Source organism: Globicephala melas, chromosome 1 (assembly GCF_963455315.2).
Source record: "Globicephala melas chromosome 1, mGloMel1.2, whole genome shotgun sequence".
NCBI lineage: Eukaryota > Metazoa > Chordata > Mammalia > Artiodactyla > Delphinidae > Globicephala > Globicephala melas.
The window spans coordinates 163863361-163882405 of NC_083314.1; the positions used below are offsets into that span (position 1 = coordinate 163863361).

At 55.7% G+C, this 19045-nt stretch overlaps 1 protein-coding gene across 1 annotated transcript; it reads left to right on the top strand.

Annotated features, from left to right (window-relative positions):
* Positions 1-62: 62 nt before the first annotated feature.
* MATN1 (matrilin 1) lies at positions 63-7907 on the top strand. Its single transcript, XM_030865493.2, has 8 exons — positions 63-153; positions 1871-2217; positions 3336-3558; positions 4514-4639; positions 5109-5525; positions 6092-6244; positions 7125-7205; positions 7858-7907. The coding sequence occupies exons 1-8, from the start codon at positions 63-65 to the stop codon at positions 7905-7907; spliced, it is 1488 nt and encodes a 495-aa protein (XP_030721353.1).
* Positions 7908-19045: the final 11138 nt, after the last annotated feature.

Genomic DNA, 19045 nt, shown 5'->3' on the forward strand with positions numbered 1-19045 from the left:
GATAAGACCTGGCCCCCACTGGTCCCCACCACTGTGCCGATACCGCCCGCGCTGCCAGAACCATGAGGGCACTCTGTGGCCCCTGCCTCGTGCTCTGCGGCCTGCTGCTGCTGCAGGTCCCACGCGTACCTGGCCTTGCGCCCCTGTCCAGAGGTGAGGGGGCCCATGTGAGGTGGGGGACACCGGGCACCGAGACAGACAGAGGCTAAGTGGGATCCAGGATGGGGAGGGGGCAGGGAGGCAGGGGTGGCCTGCAGGCTGACCCAGGAGCAGACAGAGATGGTGACAGTCACGAGGGCTCGGGCAGGGTGACCCTGTCTGTTCTTTCCAGGGACATGAGTGGGGTTCTCTGAGCCTCTCTCTGGGCTTTGCAGCTCCCAGGCTGTCCTCAGGGACCACGCAAACTGCAGGGCCCTCGGTCTTCTGGGTCACCAAGGGCAGACACTACCCAGAGAGCCCGCTGACATCTGGGGCTGCACCAGGCCCAGGGCTGAGCTCACGGCTCTCCAATAAGTGCAGACGTGGGGGTGGCCAAGAAGGGGTTCCCCCTTCCACCAGCCCTTCCAGCAGATTCCCGATTGGCCTCCCCATGGGCTGTACCCCTCTGAGTTTCAGCCTTGGACACAGAATCCTAGAATGCCCAACTCCTCCTGTACAGATGGGGAAAAAGAGGCCAGAGAGGAGAGGACCCCTCTAAGACCACAGAGCGAGAAAGCCTCAGCCCCTGGGCTCCTGACCCACTGCCAGTTCCCTCACCCTCTCTGGGCCTCAGTTTACCCATTTGTAGCCTCAGCTAGTGGAGACTGGGGAGCCAGCGGCAAGGTGATTTCTGAGGTCCCTTGAGGACCTCTGACGCCTGGACCTAGGGCACTGTGGCTGGGGGCTGGGACAGTCCCGCACACCTTGCCTTTCCTGATTCTTCTTCCTGCATCCCTGTTTGGGAGCAGCTCAGACTCAGTGTGGGACGGAGGGGGCTGGCCTTTGTACGAAGTCCCACCAGGCTGCAGGTCCAGGCCGGTGATAACACCAGGCATTAGGCCTATTCTTCCCTCCAGACAGATGAGAAAAGTGAAGCTTCAAAGGTGCAATGATCTGCCCAGGGCCACAGAGTGGCTGAGCTGGGCTTCGGACCCCTGTCTACCTCACTCGGGCTCTGTGTACCACCCAGCACATGGTGCTGCCTCCCAGGCTGTCTGGGAAGACATTGCTCCTTGGGGGTGTGTCTTGGGGGCCCACTTGGTCAGGCTGCCAAGGTGACCAGTAGGAACTCCTGCCTGTTCTCCTGCTCTTGGACACCAGCTGGCAGATCGACGCAAACTGGGTCCGCTTTGCTGATTTGCTTTAATGCTCAGATGAAGGAGGCCATGTTGACAGGTGCTGCGTTGGCCTTCAAGGCCGCGCCCGCCCGAGGGCCCACCCTCAGGGCCCTCCTGCCCAGCCAGGGGAAAGAGCTGCCCCTTGTTGGCGGTAGCCACTCTGGGCTGAAACCTGAGACATGAAGGCTGTCTTCTCCTTTGCTGCCCCCTGAACACCCTGCATGCCCAGCCCTGTGCTGGCACCCTACGTGCCTTTTTGCTTGTCCTCAAAGGATCCTGTAAGGAAGGGACCACCTGCTCATTGTACAGAAAGGAAACTGAGGCTCAGAGAGGTGAGGGCGCCATTCGAGCCTTTGTCTTTCCCACGGGCTGAGCAACCTCTGGCAAGTTGCTTGCTCCAGTGTCCCCACGCTGATGATAGGACCCAGCCAGCCTGGTTCATGTCTGGTCTACTCTGTCTGAGGCCTCACGTCCAGACCTAAGTAGCTGCTGGTGCGCTGCTCCTTTGTCTTGAGTGTCTCTGGTCCATCCTCCTGACCTTTGCCGCCTCCCAGGGCACCTCTGCCGGACCCGGCCCATAGACCTGGTGTTCGTCATCGACAGCTCACGCAGCGTGCGGCCAGTGGAGTTTGAGAAGGTGAAGGTGTTCCTGTCCCAGGTCATCGAGTCACTGGACGTGGGGCCCAATGCCACCCGCGTGGGCGTGGTCAACTACGCCAGCTCCGTGAAGCAGGAGTTCCCGCTGCGGGCCCACGGTTCCAAGGCCATGCTGCTGCAGGCCGTGCGCCGCATCCAGCCGCTGTCCACAGGCACCATGACGGGCCTGGCCATCCAGTTCGCCATCACCAAGGCCTTAAGCGATGCTGAGGGCGGTCGCCCCAGCTCACCGGACATCAGCAAGGTGGGGACTCACGGGAACGTGGCAGCAGGTGACAGTGAAGAGCTAGGTTTTCAGTGCCAGGAGCCTAGGCCTCTGGAGGGGAAGAGATTGTGCAAGGCTGCTCCCCAGGGGCCCCAGAGTAATGATATTAAAAATAATGCTGCCCCTTCCGGGCTTCTTACCATGAATCGTCTCATGTGGGCCTCACTACACCCCCTTTATCCAGATGAAAGAACAGGGGCTCAGGAAGGTGAGCTGTGCCTCATGGAGCTGCATTTCTAACCCAGGCCTGTCAGATCACCAAGACCCAATCCAAGGGGTTGGGCATCTGGGCCAGGGGTGGGGACTCAGGAATCAGAAGCAGACCCAGGTCAGAAGGAGAAAAGCAGCTAAGGGGGCTGGATGCCGAGTCTCAGACTCCAGCAGAGCTGTGAGGACCCAACTTTAGGGCAGGCTCCGGCAGGGGGTGATGAGGGCCAGGCTCAGCGCCAGGGTCCCCTCCTGTTGCCCTTTCTGGGGTACGGCACACAGGTGCCTTGTGGGAGGGGAAGAGTGTTTTCCTCTTAGGAAAGGGCAGGTAGTATCTTGGGGAATGGAGGGAGAAAAGGCAGCATCTTCCTTCATTCCTTGGGCATCAATGTGGGAACAGCTCCTTCCCAGGGCATACGGGAGAAAATGTCCAGACCGGAGGAAAAACTGCCATTCCGTAGCCTCTGCCTCCCTCTGGTGGCCAAAGGGTAGAACTGTACGGTGTTGAGCGCAGGTTGGGCCTGGCTGTCAGAGGCCCTCGTTTGACAGGGGAGACGAGGCTCTGCCCTCAGGCGGTCATGCCCGAGGGAGGAGACACCCAGAGCCCATAGTCAGATGAGAGAACAGCTCAGCCATGTCTCTCAGTCAGAGAAAACCTGTTGCCTCCTCCGCTATCCAGGTTCTTTTCCCTAGGCCCAAACCCTGGTGTTGGTGAGGGGCCAGATCCACCTGCTGCCGACTAGTTGTGTGACCTGGGCTAGCCACTCCGCCCTTCTGGGTCAACCTCCTCTTATGCCAACCATCCTAAGGGTTTACTGGAGGGCCAAGCGGCCCACCCAGCGCGGGGAGGGTGGTCGGGTCCTCACACACGCCCCGCGTGTGTATCGCAGGTGGTCATCGTGGTGACGGACGGGAGGCCCCAGGACAGCGTGCGGGATGTGTCTGCGCGGGCCCGGGCCAGTGGCATCGAGCTGTTCGCCATCGGTGTAGGCCGTGTGGACAAGGCCACGCTGCAGCAGATCGCCAGCGAGCCTCAGGACGAGCACGTGGACTACGTGGAGAGCTACAGCGTCATCGAGAAGCTGTCCAAGAAGTTCCAGGAGGCCTTCTGCTGTGCGTGGGGCGGGGGATGGACCAGGCTGGGAGGGGTGCTGGGGGAGTGAGGTGTGTGTGTGTGTATACCGGTGTCTGGGCGGGGCCAGAAAAGGGGCGTGGCTTAGAGTGCAGCGTGGGGGCGGGGCCTGGGCTGGAGGTGCCCTATACGGGGGCAGGGACTGAGACAGAGCCAACCTCGGGGGCGGGGCCAGGGCTCAGAGCCGCCTGATCTGGGGGCTGTCCCCTGCCTGGGGTTAAGGGAGTTGGGGAAAGGCGATACCAAAAAGAAGTCCTTTTCGTGGTAGAGTACTGGCAGGGACCAAGGAGGGGCCAGAAGCCAGTAAGGGGAGGGCCTAAAAAATCCTGTGCTATTTGGACAGGGGTGGGGGTGGGGGGGAGTGTGTGTGTGTGTGTGGGGGAGCGGAGGGTAGAGGGGGTGGGGGTGTGTGGGGGGTGTGGGGTATTGGGGTGCCAGAGTCTTCTGTGATGTGAAAGGGTCTGAGGGACCTGGGCATTGGGCAGGAGAAAGTTCAGAGTCTTCTGCAGAGGAGAGGTGTGTCTTGGGCACGGGGCGGGCCTAGGAAGAGTATGAGTCTGACTGTGAGAATTCCATGCACAGTACAATGCTCAGTACGTGGTATCTAACAAGTGTTCGTTGAGCATCTTCTCTGTGCTGTGTTCACTGCTGCACGTGTTGTTCTAGACGCTTGGAATACAAAAGTGAACAAAGGGGATTAAAGGCCCCGCCTCTTTGGCCTCTACATTTTTAGCGGGAAGTTTTAGCTTATTATCCGCAATATCACCTTCTCCGGGGATGTCAGCACTGCTGCAGTGATTCTGGCCCTGGGCTAAGGGTCTGGGACCCCATCCAGTCGGGGGCCTCAGTTTCCCTGAGCGTGTTGAGAAGCCATCCTTGCCAAGATGTCCGAGGCCCCGTGACCATGAGATTCTGAGTCTCCTCTTGTCCCCACAGTGGTGTCAGACCTGTGCGCCACAGGCGACCATGACTGCGAGCAGATGTGCCTCAGCTCCCCGGGCTCCTACACCTGCGCCTGCCGCGAGGGCTTCACCCTGAACAGTGATGGCAAGACCTGCAATGGTCAGTGGGCTGGACACAGGCAAGCCTGGGGAAGGTGGCGGGCAGGGGACGGGGCCTTGGCCCCTCCCCAGGAAGCCCACCTGAGCCTCTCTGTACTTGACCTCTGGACCAATCTGCAATAGATGCCTTCTAGAGTTTGGCGTCAGCAGTTCTCTTCTCACTACTGTCCCTCCTTCTGTCACAGTGGGTGGTAGGTTTAATATGGTGGAAGGAGTTACATAGTCTTGAGTTCATATCTTGGTGCCACTACTTCTGAGCTGTCTGATTTAACAGCTTTTAGAGCTTCGGGTTTCAATGCTGTAACATGGGGGCCAGGAACTTAGGCTTCACAGAGGAAGTTTTGAGGACCAAATGGGATGATCCTCCGTACAGATCTTGGGTGTGGTGCGTACCCAGCCAGTGGCTGTGATGAATGACTATGAACTTGAGCATCACTCCCCTGCCTTCCTATCCTGCCCCCCCCCACCAGGCTGCAGCGGTGGAAGTGGCAGTTCGGCTACTGACCTGGTTTTCCTAATTGATGGATCCAAGAGTGTGCGGCCAGAGAACTTTGAGCTGGTGAAGAAGTTCATCAACCAGATTGTGGACACGCTGGATGTGTCGGACAAGCTGGCCCAAGTGGGGCTGGTACAGTACTCAAGCTCTGTGCGCCAGGAGTTCCCGCTGGGCCGCTTCCACACCAAGAAGGACATCAAGGCAGCTGTGCGGAACATGTCCTACATGGAGAAGGGCACCATGACCGGGGCTGCCCTCAAGTACCTCATCGACAATTCCTTCACTGTGTCCAGCGGGGCCAGGCCTGGTGCCCAGAAGGTGGGCATTGTCTTCACTGATGGTCGGAGCCAGGACTACATTAATGATGCTGCCAAGAAAGCCAAGGACCTTGGTAGGTGCTGTCTGAACCCTGAACACCACCAGTGGCCAGGGGTACACATGGAACAGCTCAACTATAGTTTATCTTATGTCTGTTCTGATGAGTGCCCTAAACCCAGATTCAGTGTGAATGAGGAGGGATTGGTTTGTCCAGCTCTTTTTTATACTAATGAGAAAACTGAGGTCCCAGAAAAGTAAGTGGCTGGCTTAATGGTCCTTTGGTAGGTGAGACTTGGAACTTATATAGTTGAATGTTCCCAAAAACATACCAACTGTTGGCAGGCAACCCCACTTTGGGACAAGCCTGAGTTTTATCACCTATTAAGTGAGAATAATAATAACCACCAGATGGATGGTTATTAGGGTTACATGAGATTGCAAAGTTCCCAGTACAGTCAGTACAGGTCTGATATATGGTAGAAGCTCAGCAGATGTTGATTTCCTCAATCATTGTACCTGCAATTCCAGCATCTGCCACCAGGAGGTGTCTGCTGTTGATTGCCTGGGGATTCCCCGGGAGGCTCAGCTATGGCTGCCTGTCCCCATGGCCACTGCTACTCATCTTGTTCCTCTTGGCAGGCTTTAAGATGTTTGCTGTGGGTGTGGGCAACGCTGTGGAGGATGAGCTGAGGGAAATTGCCTCGGAGCCTGTGGCAGAGCACTATTTCTACACGGCTGACTTCAAGACCATCAACCAGATTGGCAAGAAGTTGCAGAAGAAGATCTGCGTGGGTGAGTGAGGCCAGAAATTGTGTTGATGGGAGGAGCATGTGGGGCTCTGGGAGGGGTGTGTGTGTGTGTGTGTGTGTGTGTGTGTGTAACCATCCTGGACTGGATGTGGGTGGGGAAAACGGGAGCTGGGGTGGCATCATGAGTTGGCAGAATCAGGAGGAAGGCTGGCCAGTCAGACTTTAACAACCAGCAACTGTATATTGAACGCTCTTACACATGTGGCACTCTTCTCAGTGCACTCCAAATATGAATCATTTAATCCTATTTGGTAGGAATATTGTTATGTCCATTTTACAGACAGGAAAGCCAAGGTCAGAGGGGTGGAACCACTTAATAACTGGAGGAGCCAGGATTTGAACCGTGCTTCCTCCCCTGATCCTCCCCGGTGACCTTGCCAGCTGGTTCCCAGTGGTAAAGAGTATGGATTCCAGAGCCAGACACGCCTGGGTTTGCATGTTTGTTGACACTAACTAGCTGTTGGCCATAGGGCAAGTTGTTTTCCTTCTCAAGTTCTTCATTTGTAAAATGGGGTTAATGACTTCAACCCCAAAGAATCGGGGTGAGGAGTCACCATGATGACCTAGAGGCCCCTGATGACAGTGTCCTTTGCATAGTAGGTGACCAGCGTGGGGAAGCTAATATTGGAGTTCTTTATCAGGGCTTTGAGGGAGCAGGAAGACATTCAGGGATCGTCCCCCCTCCATCATTCCTAGGAGCTCTGTCTTAAGAATTTCACGTGTCTCTCTGCCTTCTCGCATCTCCTAGGCCCCACACTCCCCCAAGACACCCTAGTCCTGGCCTTGGGCAGTGACCACCCGCCTTTCTGGCAGGCAACCACTCACCATCCTCTTTCTCTTTCCCTACTTTCTGTCCACCCCAGAGGAAGACCTGTGTGCCTGCGAGTCCATCGTGAAATTCCGGACCAAAGTGGAGGGGCTGCTGCAGGCCCTGACCAGGAAGCATATCCTTTTCCAGAGGCTGCTGCAGGGAGAGGGAGGGGGAGGGGAGGGGGAGGGGAGGGGGAGGGGGAAGGGGAGGGGAGGGGAGGGGAGGTCCCTGTCGGGAGAGGAGAAAGCCGTGCCCCTTGTGTGGTGTGATGGGGCAGGCTCCTCCTTGCCTGCCTCCTGCTGAAGACGGGCTGGATCCTGGCCAGGTAGGCTGGCCCCGGCTTTGATACTGACCCTGCCAAAGCAAAGGCAGGAACCAAGCTGTAGACTGGACACACACAGAGTCCTGGACACGCTCAGGAAAACATGGTGCCCACGGACTTCCATTGCTCAAGCTCTTGGCGACATGACTACCCACCGGTCTCCACTCAGATGGGGCTGGAGCCCTCACAGCTCCCCTGGCTCAGGCAGAACTAGGTGGGGACCCAGCAGGCCTACACCTGCAACTGGACAGCGCTGGGCTTTCCGGGCTCACTGTAACTGCTTGCTTGTTTTTGGAAAGCACCATTCTGAGGGCTGTGGATGGATAAGTTTTGACATTGGGGGGAACACACGCTATGAGGGGGAAGTGAGAGAAAGTCCTGGAAGGGGGGCCCTGAGTGCAGGTGCCACTCCGTCACTGCCCTGCTCTGGCCAACTTACACATCTCCTTAACTCCCAGTCCACTGGAAGCTGTGAGTAAGCGACTGGCCATCCTGGAGAACAGAATCGTCTAAGGCTACCTGTCCCCCACGACCTCTCCATCTCCCTGCCCCCAGTGCAGCTCACAGAGCCCAGTGTGTGTCCCCTAGAGCCTGAGTTTAGTCTAGCTTTGCCATTTCAGCGAGGCGGGCTTGGGAAGGGTGGGGCCCTGGGGCAGCACCAGGTCTCTCCCTCTCCCACCCTGCGAGCCTGGGGGGAGTGCGTGTTTGAGTGTGTGTGCAGGGAGCGTGTGCATGTTTGGGAGTGTGTGTGTGAGTGTGTGTGTGTGCGCGCGCCTGAGGCTGGGTGTGTGTCTGAGAGCATGAGTGAGAACACAGGGGTGAGTGTGGGAGGAACTGCGTTTGCATTTTTTTAATCAAAAGCTTAATATATTCCCATATTTTTTAGTTCACCCTTTCTTGACTGAGAGCACTGTAATCTCTTTTCTGATTTCTCTATTCCCCTTCAAAAAACCATAAATGTGACTTAACTTAAGCACTGAATGGGGCCAGTGGCAGTGTGGTTATTTGGGGAGCAGGAAGAAGGACCGTGAGGGTGTTGGGTGATGGGGATGGTCGCAGGATGGCAATAGTGGTGGTAACGGGGATGAGGGCCACTGCTCCCAACCTGGCTCACGTTTGTTCTGCCTTTTCAGTTACAAATTCCTTGATGAGGTCTCATTTCATCCTCCCAGCAACCTTACCCAGAACAGACTTGAGTTGTCCCCATTTTACAGATGGGAAAGCTGAGTTCCTGAGTGATAAGATGACTTGCTCGGCAGTGAGTCAGTTGGAGAGACAGGGCTTGAATCCAGGACTGTGAGACATCAAAAGAAAAAGGCACCGGATAGGGCCATCCACCATTCATTCATTCGTTTATTCATGCAGACAGCAAACACAGAGCACGTGCCCTGTGTCAGGCGGTGGGGAGATGGTGGCCTATGGGACAGATACTCTCCCATTTCTTTTTTTTTTTTTTTTGCGGTACACGGGCCTCTCACTGTTGTGGCCTCTCCCGTTGCGGAGCACAGGCTCTGGACGCGCAGGCTCAGCGGCCATGGCTCACGGGCCAAGCGGCATGTGGGATCTTCCCGGACTGGGGCACGAACCCGGCAGGTGGACTCTTAACCACTGCGCCACCAGGGAAGCCCTACTCTCCCATTTCTTAAGGGACTTCAGTTGAGTAGGGCGCCCTGTCACCCTCAACCCAGCTGGAGGAAAAGAGAGACGGTTTGGATTGCACCAGGAGCCCTGGGGTGAGTGCGTGTGTGCGTTCACGGTGGGGTTGGTGAGGAGCCTCGGCTGGCCCACCGCCCCCTGCCCGGCCCCTCACCCCCTTGGAGTCTCCTCTGTTGCTTCCGGGTGCGTCAGCAGCCTCGGTCCCACCCCCAACACAGACAGCTGCAGCCCCTGCCTCAGGGACAGCGCAAAGAAAGTCTTTGACCCCCATGTCCCGCTGACCCTGTCCCAGGCCCCTCTGGAGTCTCAATCCCGCGCCTCCCAGAGGGGGAGCTTGGCTGCTTTTTGGAACCCATTCTGGTTTAATGGAGCATTTTTAGCATAAGAACTAGATTCCCACTTGAGAGCACGTAAAAGGCTTTTATAAGAAGCTCAGACCGTCCTGAAAGATCTTCCTTGGAGGCAGTTCAAGGAGGTGGAATAACACCACCAGCAACACCCAGGAGCCAACCTGGGAGTTGGTAAGACAGCACAACCTCATAAGAGCAACGTAAAAGTCACACAACCACGCACAGCTTTCATCCGGCCCTTTCTCTGTGCCAGGCCCTGGATGAGGGGTTTTTCTGCTGTCCAAAGAGGCACCTTGTCACAGCCTCTGTGGTAATTGCTCAGCCCACACTTCCTGTCTTCTGAGATTATCCCCACTACTGGCCCCCTACCCCACCCTACCCCTCCATGGGGGAGGGGTATCAGGGCCATGTGGGTGCAGGGTAACCCTGCCTCTTGGACTCAGCTGATGGGTTAAAGGAGGTCACATGACCCAAGTTGGGCCAATCAGTGTCTCTCTTCTGGGAATTTGGACCTGAGGACCCTAGGTACCTGGCTGCTGGTGCTGGAGCTGGGAGGTCTCTCTCATCTTCCAGATGTGCTGATAGTTTTCCAATCCAAGGCTGTTTCAGTGACATTGCTGTGTAACAAACCACCCCCGAACTTAGTGGCTTGAAACAACCACCTGTTATTGTGCGATTCTATGGTTGACCAGGCTCAGTCAGGTGGTTCTTCTGCTCTGCCTGGTGTTGGCTGGGGCTGCAGTGGTCTGGGTCCCAACCAGGCTGGAGTGTGTCCTGCTCACATGACTGCTGCCTTGGTGAACACACTAGCCAGACTGGGTCCCTGACTTTGTCTCTGTCTCTCTCTCTCCGTGTAGTCTCAGGACCTTACTTTCTCCATGCGGGGGTCTCCAGCAAGGGAACTGGACTTCTTACATGGCAGCTCAGGGCTTCCAGAAGCTTCTGAGGCCCCAAATTGGCGCTGCATGTCTTTCACCATATTTTGTTGGTCAAAGCAGTTATAGCCCAGCTCAGATTCAAGGGGTGGGAGATAAACTTCACCTCTCCTCCTTGAGGGGAGAGTGACAAGGAATTTGTGGCCATCTTTAATCTACCACCTGGGGTCACTCCCTGGTCCCCCTGGGCCTGGCTACACTCCCTGCCTGGCCATGCATGAGACACCCAGGAAACCTCAGCAACGTTAAACACGGTCAAGTCAGTTTCTGTTTCAGGCAATGCAAAAGCACTGACTTGGGGCTTCCCTGGTGGCGCAGTGGTTGAGAGTCCACCTGCCGATGCAGGGGACACGGGTTCATGCCCCGGTCCAGGAAGATCCCACATGCCGTGGAGCGGCTGGGCCCGTGAGCCATGTCCGCTGGGCCTGCGCGTCCGGAGCCTGTGCTCTGCAACGGGAGAGGCAGCAGTGGTGAGAGGCCCGCATACCGCAAAAAAAAAAAAAAAGCACTGAGTTGGCTGTCCCCTTACCTGTATTTTCCCCCACCACGTGTGGGCTTGGTGTTCTGGTTCTCAGCTTTCAATTCTGGGAAGTGGCTGGAACATCCTGGCTTCTAACTCCTCAGCTGCCTGGCGACTTGGCAGGGCCTTTCACCTGAGTCCCGCAGGCTGTGTGCCTGGAAAAAAACTACTGGCCCCGCCCCAAGGGGGGTTGCAAGGGGTGCCTGAGGAGCGAATGGAAGCACTCAGCACAACGCTCACCCACACTTTGTGTCCAGAGTGGAGCTGGCATCACTGGTGCCGTCTGGGGGATGGTTTCCTGGCCTCAGGGAGGCACCCACACCTGTCAGTTCCTCAGCACCTCCTTTGCTCCCATCTGGTACTGGTGTCCCTCGAGATACTGCAGCCACCTGGCGTCCAGTGACTGTACCACCTGGGACACCTGTTACCTGCTGGGAGGCCACCCCAGAGGGTGTACCACAGCCCCCTGTAAGCCTTCTGCTCCTCAGCAGGGAGCTCGGCCGCCCTGTGTCATGGTAACAGGTGCCCATCCCCTGGCCCCTCCAGGAGGCCAAGATGAGGACAGCCTTCCCTCTGCTTCGAGCAGCGCCGGCCCGAGTGCCAGGGCTCAGGAGGCAAGGCGGGAAGGGTATACAAGCCTGCAGACTCCTGGGGACAGTAGCCAGCTCCACCGCATGGTCTCATGGCAAACGTTTGTACCGCACCAATGCCAGGCCCTCTTCTGGGCACTAGAGATGGAGGAGAGAACAGAATAGACCGAGGTCCCTGTGCTCATGGGCTCACATTCCAGCCTCACGTATTTCTTTCTCTGTGAGCCTGGGAAAGTCATCCCACCTCGCTGCTGGCCTTAGTTCTTCATCTGTTAGACGGAGAGATGATCCAGAAACAAGGAGTAAATGAGGAGAAATCTCCAAATAAGTGTGTGGTGTGCCCTCAAAGATCAAAAGCTGTCGACACTTCTTTGATGAACTCAAAGAAACAAAGGTAGCCAAGTGCCCGGGGGCGCCTGTCTGGCCTGGCAGAGACCAAGCATTGGCCTCGAGTTTCCAGGAAATTTCCCACGGGGAGGTGAGAGCAGAGGGGTGAGCAGCCTTGTCTTTGGAGCCACACAGCCCTGGTATGGGTCCCCTACGGCCCCCTTGCCTTGAACAAACTCCTTCGCCCTCTGACCTTAGCTTCCTCAGCAGTAAAGGGACAACAGCACCCTCCTCGCAGTGGTGATCACCTAGACAGACAGAGGGCGTGGCATGAGTGTGGCCCGCCCCACAGGGCTCCCTGGAGGAGACAGCGGAGGGGGATTTGCAGGGAGCTGGAGGGCTGGATCTGCAGGGGAAATCTGGAAAGTGAGGTGTGTGGGGAGGGAGCTGCAAAGGGGCACGTGGCTGGGGGCGGGAAGGGAGCCGTGAGTCAGGCTGTGAGGCTCCAGGGACAGTTCTGGTCTGATTCCTCCCTCCTTCCCTACCTTCTTTCCTTCCTTCCACGTCTATTAAGCATCACCAAAGGCCAAAACATACACCAGGCACTAGGGACAAAATGCTTACAGTCTGGTGGGGCAGACAGACATTGGACAGAAAGTTGCAGTGAGAGCTTGGCTGTGATAACAGGACGGAGGAATTTGGGTGTCGACAAAAAATATCAATAAACAATCCATAATAAGAATAGAAAAGAGTTTTATTTGAGCCAAACTGAGGACTATAGCCCGGAAGACAGCCTCTCAGATTACTCTGTGGACCTGCTCTGGAGAAGCATGGTTTTCAGCACAGTTTTATGTCTTATTAGAACAAAGAACATTAAACAAGTTGGGGATACATTCCTTCAAGGTTTCAGGAAAACAGACCTGCACGTCCACAGCGAGTCAGCATGGCCTTGGCATCCGGGAAAGGAGTCTTAACATCGAAGGAGGACCGGCACTGGGGTCCCAGGAAGAGAGGCATTTGATCTTTACTTTTCACATGGACATCCTTTACTTCTGGTCAACACGCCCTTTTCTTTAATAATTAAAGCCGGTGTACAATATTTGATAAGCCAGAATGACTTCCCCAAACCCCAATATGTGAAAGTTTGTTTGATCAAGGGTGTGCCGCAGGGGCTTGTAACAGACAGTAATCAAGCCATGCAGAGGTAGGGAGGCATCCTGGAAGGTGGACCTAAGCGTGGATCTGAAGCTGGTTTAAGAGGAAGGTGAAGGGAGGGGGTGATGGAGAAGAGCATGTCACGTGGAGGGAGCAGCACGTGCAAGGGCCCTGAGGCAGGAATGCATGTGGTCCTCCGAGGGTCTGCATGCAGCTCTACGTGGCAGGGAGCAGCCAGGAGCAGCAAGGAGGTCCAAGACCAGACTGGGCAGGGGCTTCGTCTGCCGTGTGATGTGAAGCTGTGGAAGGGTTTTAAGTAAGGAGGTGAAAGGACCAGAATTCCCAATTAGCGATAAGACGCACGTTTCTTCCATAAACCCTTGGATGGAGTGTAAGGCAGGCTGTGAAGAGGCCTCAGCTGGGATGGGCAGGGACCAGACATCCATGTCACACCCCCGAGCAGGGGATGTGACCTTGAGGCTGGCCCTGTTGGGTCAGGTGCGGGCAGCTGACCCGCCTGTCAGGGTGAGGCAGTGAGCCCCGGGCTGGTTCAAACCCTTACTTGCAGGGAGAGTTGAGAAACTACTCCCGAGGGTGACACTGAGGGCCCCGATGAAGCCGTCCAATGACCCTAGGAGGCAGCATTAGTGTGATGCATGTTCCATGTGACGAGACTTGTCCAAGTCAGTGGAAGAGCTGATTCCTCAGTTTATCTGATGCTGAGGGCTTTCTCAATGACAGCCCGTACTTAGCTCTGCTGCCGTGATTATGGATGTCAAGCCGGGGGCACGCAGTAGGTGCTCAGCAGACCCTAGTGGCCTCTCTCTCCCCTCCCCCACCCCCAGGCAGTCTGCAGGCTCTCATTCTGGCAGAGGGTGGACCTGGTCTTGGAAGAGCCGGAGGCTGGACCTCGGAGAGCAGAGGGGGCAGGGTTGGACCCCAAAGGTGGGGACTGGTGGGGGCCAGGTAGGGAGTAAGGGCCTAGGGCTGGAGAAGGTGGTGACCACGGAGAATGCACAGAGCCCAGTGCCAGGGAAGGGCCACAGAGTGAAGGCTGGGGGAGGCCACAGCTCACAGGCTAGAACAGGTGGGCCTGAGGCTGCAGTTGGGCCTCCTGTCTGGTCAGGCCCCAGTCCAGGTGGAGCTGAGGTGGGTTGGTGATCCGGGGTCTCTGGGGCTGAACCTTAGGGTTTTCCATGAAAGCAACAAACTGAGCGGTGAGTGGGCCCAGGACACAGGCATTTCTGCAGGGGGTGGTGGGTGGGGAGGGCTGCTTCCTGTTTCTAGCACTCCTGCCTGAGGGATTCCATGCCAGGAGGGAGAGTAAGACGCAGCTGGTGGGAGAAACAGCGTGATCAACCACCCGAAGACCGGACCACAGGCACCGTGGGTCAGAATCGGGTGAGTTAGGGCTCCCGGTTGCAAGTGACAGAAACTCCACACCAAGCAGCGTAAGCCTGAGAAGGGAGTTGATGGGATCTGGTGACTGAAGGTGCTGGGGGGACGGCGCTGGGCTCAGGCCTCCGTCTCTCTCCACTCTTGACTCTGGTTTCCACCATGACGGCCTCAGGCCCAGGCTGGTCCTCTCCTCCAAAAGGCCCCACAGCCCCACGCTGACACCCCGTCAACTCTAAGGGTGTGGACATCCCCGTAATTCAGTCCCCTTGGCTCTGATTGGGTCCTGTGCTCATCCTTGAACAATCACTGTGGCCAGGGCGATGAAAGGCTGAGACTGGCCAGGCTTGGGGGCTCTGCCTATCCCTGGGTGATGGGTGGAGCCAGCTGCACGGGATTCTCTAGGTCTGAGAAGACTGGTCAGTGTTTCTTTAGGGGGAGGGGTTGTTAGATGAGCTCTTAAGGGACCACGCCCGTCAGTCTCCAAGGAAGGCAGGGGTTGGCATCCTGGGATCTTTCAAACCCAAACTCCTACTGCTAGCTCATCTCAATTCTGCCCACAGCTACTCCAGGTCCCCGTGCCATTCCCCCCTTCCATGTGATTTCCCCGGCTCTCTCTGCTTTAAGTTTGATTAACAGAAGGTTATAAACAAGTCCCTGAAAGAAGGAAAACTGCATCTCCCCAGGGCAGCTGCAGTCTTTTGGCAGACGGCAAGTTACTGTGTAACCGAGATTTTTGTTTTTTTAATTTTTGTATAGATAAACAGGACTAAACTAACCAGGATTTTTTTTTCTTTCTTTCTTTCCTCAGGTCTTGGAGGACAATGGAGTCTCTTGGCCCCTAAGTGAATTGGTTACCAGGTTTCAATAAAGGGGTTTGTCTTTGTAATTACAGTTTATTAATGGATTTACAAGGGAGGGAAGATGGCAAAGTCCGCTCAGGGGTTTGTTTTGCATTTCTCCTCTTTTAATTACATGATTTTCTCCTGAACCAACGCACTGTGAAATATGGCAGGGGGTGGGGAAGTCCCAGCACCCCATCTGTTCCAGATGTAATTGCAGTTAATACAGGAGGAGGCAGGAGATGCTCAGAGGCCTCCTGCTACTGGAGCGTGGCTCCCTCCTCTCAGAGCTGCTGCGTGGTGGGGTGGGGGGAGAGGGGGAGGGGAGGGGGCTTGGCCACCATCAGGGTATGTTGACCTGGGGAGGGCACAGCTCTGCCCACGGGGGCATGGCAGCCTTTGCATGTTTGGGGTCAGAATCACATTTAGTTCACCCACTGAGTTACCTTTTTTTGATCATCCATTAGGTGCTTGGTATGATAATATACACACGATTCCTAATTCAAACTTCTTAGTGATCTTTTTAATATCAATACTTTTTTTTTTTTTTTCACGAATGGGGAAATCAAGGTTGCCAGATATAAAGCATCACCCAGCCGGTAAGTGGCAGGGCTGGGATTTGAACTCTGGAATCTCCAGCTCCAAAGTTAGGGCTTTTTCCAGGACCTTCCCTCTCTGAGGTCCAGGCTCACTAGGATGAAAGGGGGTTCTAGTCCTTTCTCCACACTGCAGGTTAACTGTCTTTCCTGCCTTGTCTTCAGTCCATTCTGCATCCTGATACCAGAGTGATGGTCCTACAGTGCACATCTAATCAGGTTACACTCCCACTCAAGAACCTTCTCTGGCTCCCTATTATCTCCAAGATAAAATTCAAAGTAGTTGAACATTCTAGGTGCTGTATGGTCTGCTTGTTGCTCAGACTTGTTGGACAACAAATTTCCTACTATTCCCACTCACCCTTTGCTGCTACGTGGGTGACCTTGTTTCCCCACTTGTGAAATGGACCCCTGACACTGGGCAAGAAGATCTCAAGAATTGTCTTGGACCTTGGAGTGAAGTGATTGTAGTGGGGCTGAAATCGCAGACCTGGGGCTGCTATGGCAGTATCTGGCCGCAAGATGGCAACATCAGCCCAGGAATGGGGTAGCCAGACTGGCTGGGGCCTGGGGTTCAGCAATCCTTACTGTGAGCTGGGCTAGTTCCATCACTTGTCACACTCAGTAGCACCGAATCTAATCCCTTTAAACTGCCCCTCCCTCCTGTACACAGAGACTCCCAAGGAGGTTAGCGGCCACTCTCCAGGGCAGACTGTGGGTGTAAGTCTGCTCAGAGGTGGTTGTTGCCTTCCCACTCCTATCACTTGCTCTGAGGTGCCCTGAGAAGGGCCTGGGCTGGAGGCTCCTCTGGTGTCCCAGGGCCTGTCCAGGGCCTTTGCTGGACTAGGGGTGGCAGCTCAGACATGAATTTTGGGGAAGGGTAGGGGCTAAGTAGGAGCGCCCCCAGCAGGCATCTTCCTGTTCCCCTACTCTCTCTTGTTCCTTTGGGCAACGGTCAAGCCTTCTGTCCCAAAATCAGGGTATAAGTGTCTTCAGGACAAAAATAACTGCAGCCTGGGGGCAAGGGGGTGCGTATTAGAGACCCTGGAGTAGAGGTGACTGGGGGCCCCGAGACATCTCACAGTCCAAGGAGTTGGTGTGAGTCCCAGCACCGTCCCCAACGTGCTGTGTTGCTTCGGGCACGTGACTGTCCCTCTGGGTCTCAGTTTGCTCACCTAGGAAATGGGGAGAACAATTCCCACCTGGCTGGGGCGTGGAGACCGAAAGGAGACAGTGTGTGGGTGCCGAACACAGGGCGAGGGGCCTGAGGGGCTCAAGACAGAAGCTGCATCTTCATCAGGGTTTGGGTCCAGGAGCCCCGTCTCAGTCACAGGTCTCCCCCAGGGCTTCACGGAGGAGCTGCACCTCCTCACATCAAGAATGGTCCTTTCCTCCCTCATAGAAAACCTGCTAACAGGTCAGGACACGTCCCCTCCCATGTACCCCTCAGGTCCCGGGGCCTGAAGTGGCTCCTTTCTGTCTGCCCCCCTCCTTGTAAAGTGTGAGCGGCTGCCCTACTCAGTGACGGGGCCCGTGGGGTCTGCAGGGGACGGCCTAGAGGGTGGCCACCCTGCCTGTGCCCGGACCTGGGTGTGAGGCTCCTCACTGAGGCCCTGCGTGACTGTGGCACGTCCTCCGCCGCCCTGAGCCTCATTTCATGGATGACACCGGGGACCACACCAGGCCCGCAGGAGGGACATCATCCCTGGGACTTGAACTTAGAACCCCAGCGCCCTAACGGCTTCCAAGGTACCCACCGGAGCAGGTGTGACTCTGCTCAGTCAAGCCCCAGCATGAGCTCTGCTCTGCTTCCCAGGGCCTTGATAAGTATGTGTATTGAATGAATGTGGGAAGGAATGAAGGTATCCGAGCCACTCAGAACATATCTGCTCCCTTGGTCCCCCTAGCCTTGTAGTGGTAACAGAAAATAATTTATAAACAGCGATTTATGGTATATTACAGTGTATATAGTAAACCTCTATACTTACATGATACTTACATATACTTAATACTTACATAGAACACATCATGACATTTAAATTAAAATCAATAATATGACCATGCAAGTAATATAGATATAACATATAAGTAAATAAATTATTATACAATAATATACTTACAGTATAACTGTAAATAGTAATTATAAATATAACTCTATGAATAGCTAACATATATCTGTCCTTACTGTGGGCTAAGCCTTGTCCTAAGAGTGCTGACCTCGTTTATTCCTCACAACCACTTCGGGCGATGAGATTATCGCCATTGTACAGGTTGGGCACGTGAGGCTCAGGGAGCAGAAGGGACTTGCAGAAGCAAGTAGAGGCTCCGGGACTTGAGCCCAGGCCTGTCTGCCTCCCATGATCCCTGAGTCTTCCTTCCTCCAGGAGAAAACCCCTGCATAGTTTGGGGTCCTGGCCCCAGTGTTTCTGCCTCTGGACCCCAACCATTTTGGCCACATCCCCTCTTCAGTTTGGACTGGAACAGACTCCTTGCCTGGTCTTGCAGCCTCCACTCCCACCTGGAGGCCTCTCTGCCTGCCGCCTCCCTTCTCCCGCCGCCCCTGGTTGGCACAGCTGCTGCTTGGGCATGTGGCCACACTGGGGAAGGATTGGTATCAAATTTTCCCTTGCAGTTTCCTGCTTTCATTCCTGGCAGGAGCCCTTGGCCCATGGACAGCAATCCCTCCCAGCCTGTCTCCTGTGTTTGGTGCAGAGCCAGGAATTCTGTCCCAAGCCTGGGGGGAGCAGATGTGGTGAGCACCCGCATAGACATCCCATTGGAGCTATCACGGCCTTTTGGTCCCTTCCCCCAGGGCCCTCCCTCATGGGGCCTGTGGTCAGTGGACCCCATCCAGCTGCCACGGTGTTTCCCTTTCCAAGACCCAGCCTGGGGCGGCAGATGAGGGTGGGGCCTCCCCAGGAGAAAGAAACGGCCGCTGCCCTGGGCCGGGCTGGGCTGGGAATGGCCAGGCCACGTCCAGTGCCCAGATGCCACCTTCTCCCCCTCCTCCCGGCCTCTCCAGCAGCAGCCCCGGGGTCTCCCAGGGAGTGGGGGTCTGAGAGGTGACTGCAGGTGCTGCATGGACAAACATTAGTATTTTATATCTTACCAGTCATGTATTTATTTTAATGGGTATCAGAAAAAATACTCACACGTAATTAATGCATTAAACCCTTGATTTCATGGACGTTACTGCTCAGGGTGAGGCAACTTGAAAAAGGGAGGTCATTTCAAGTCAGTTTAAAGGGACTGATTGAATCAAAATCAATATCGGGCAGGTGGAGG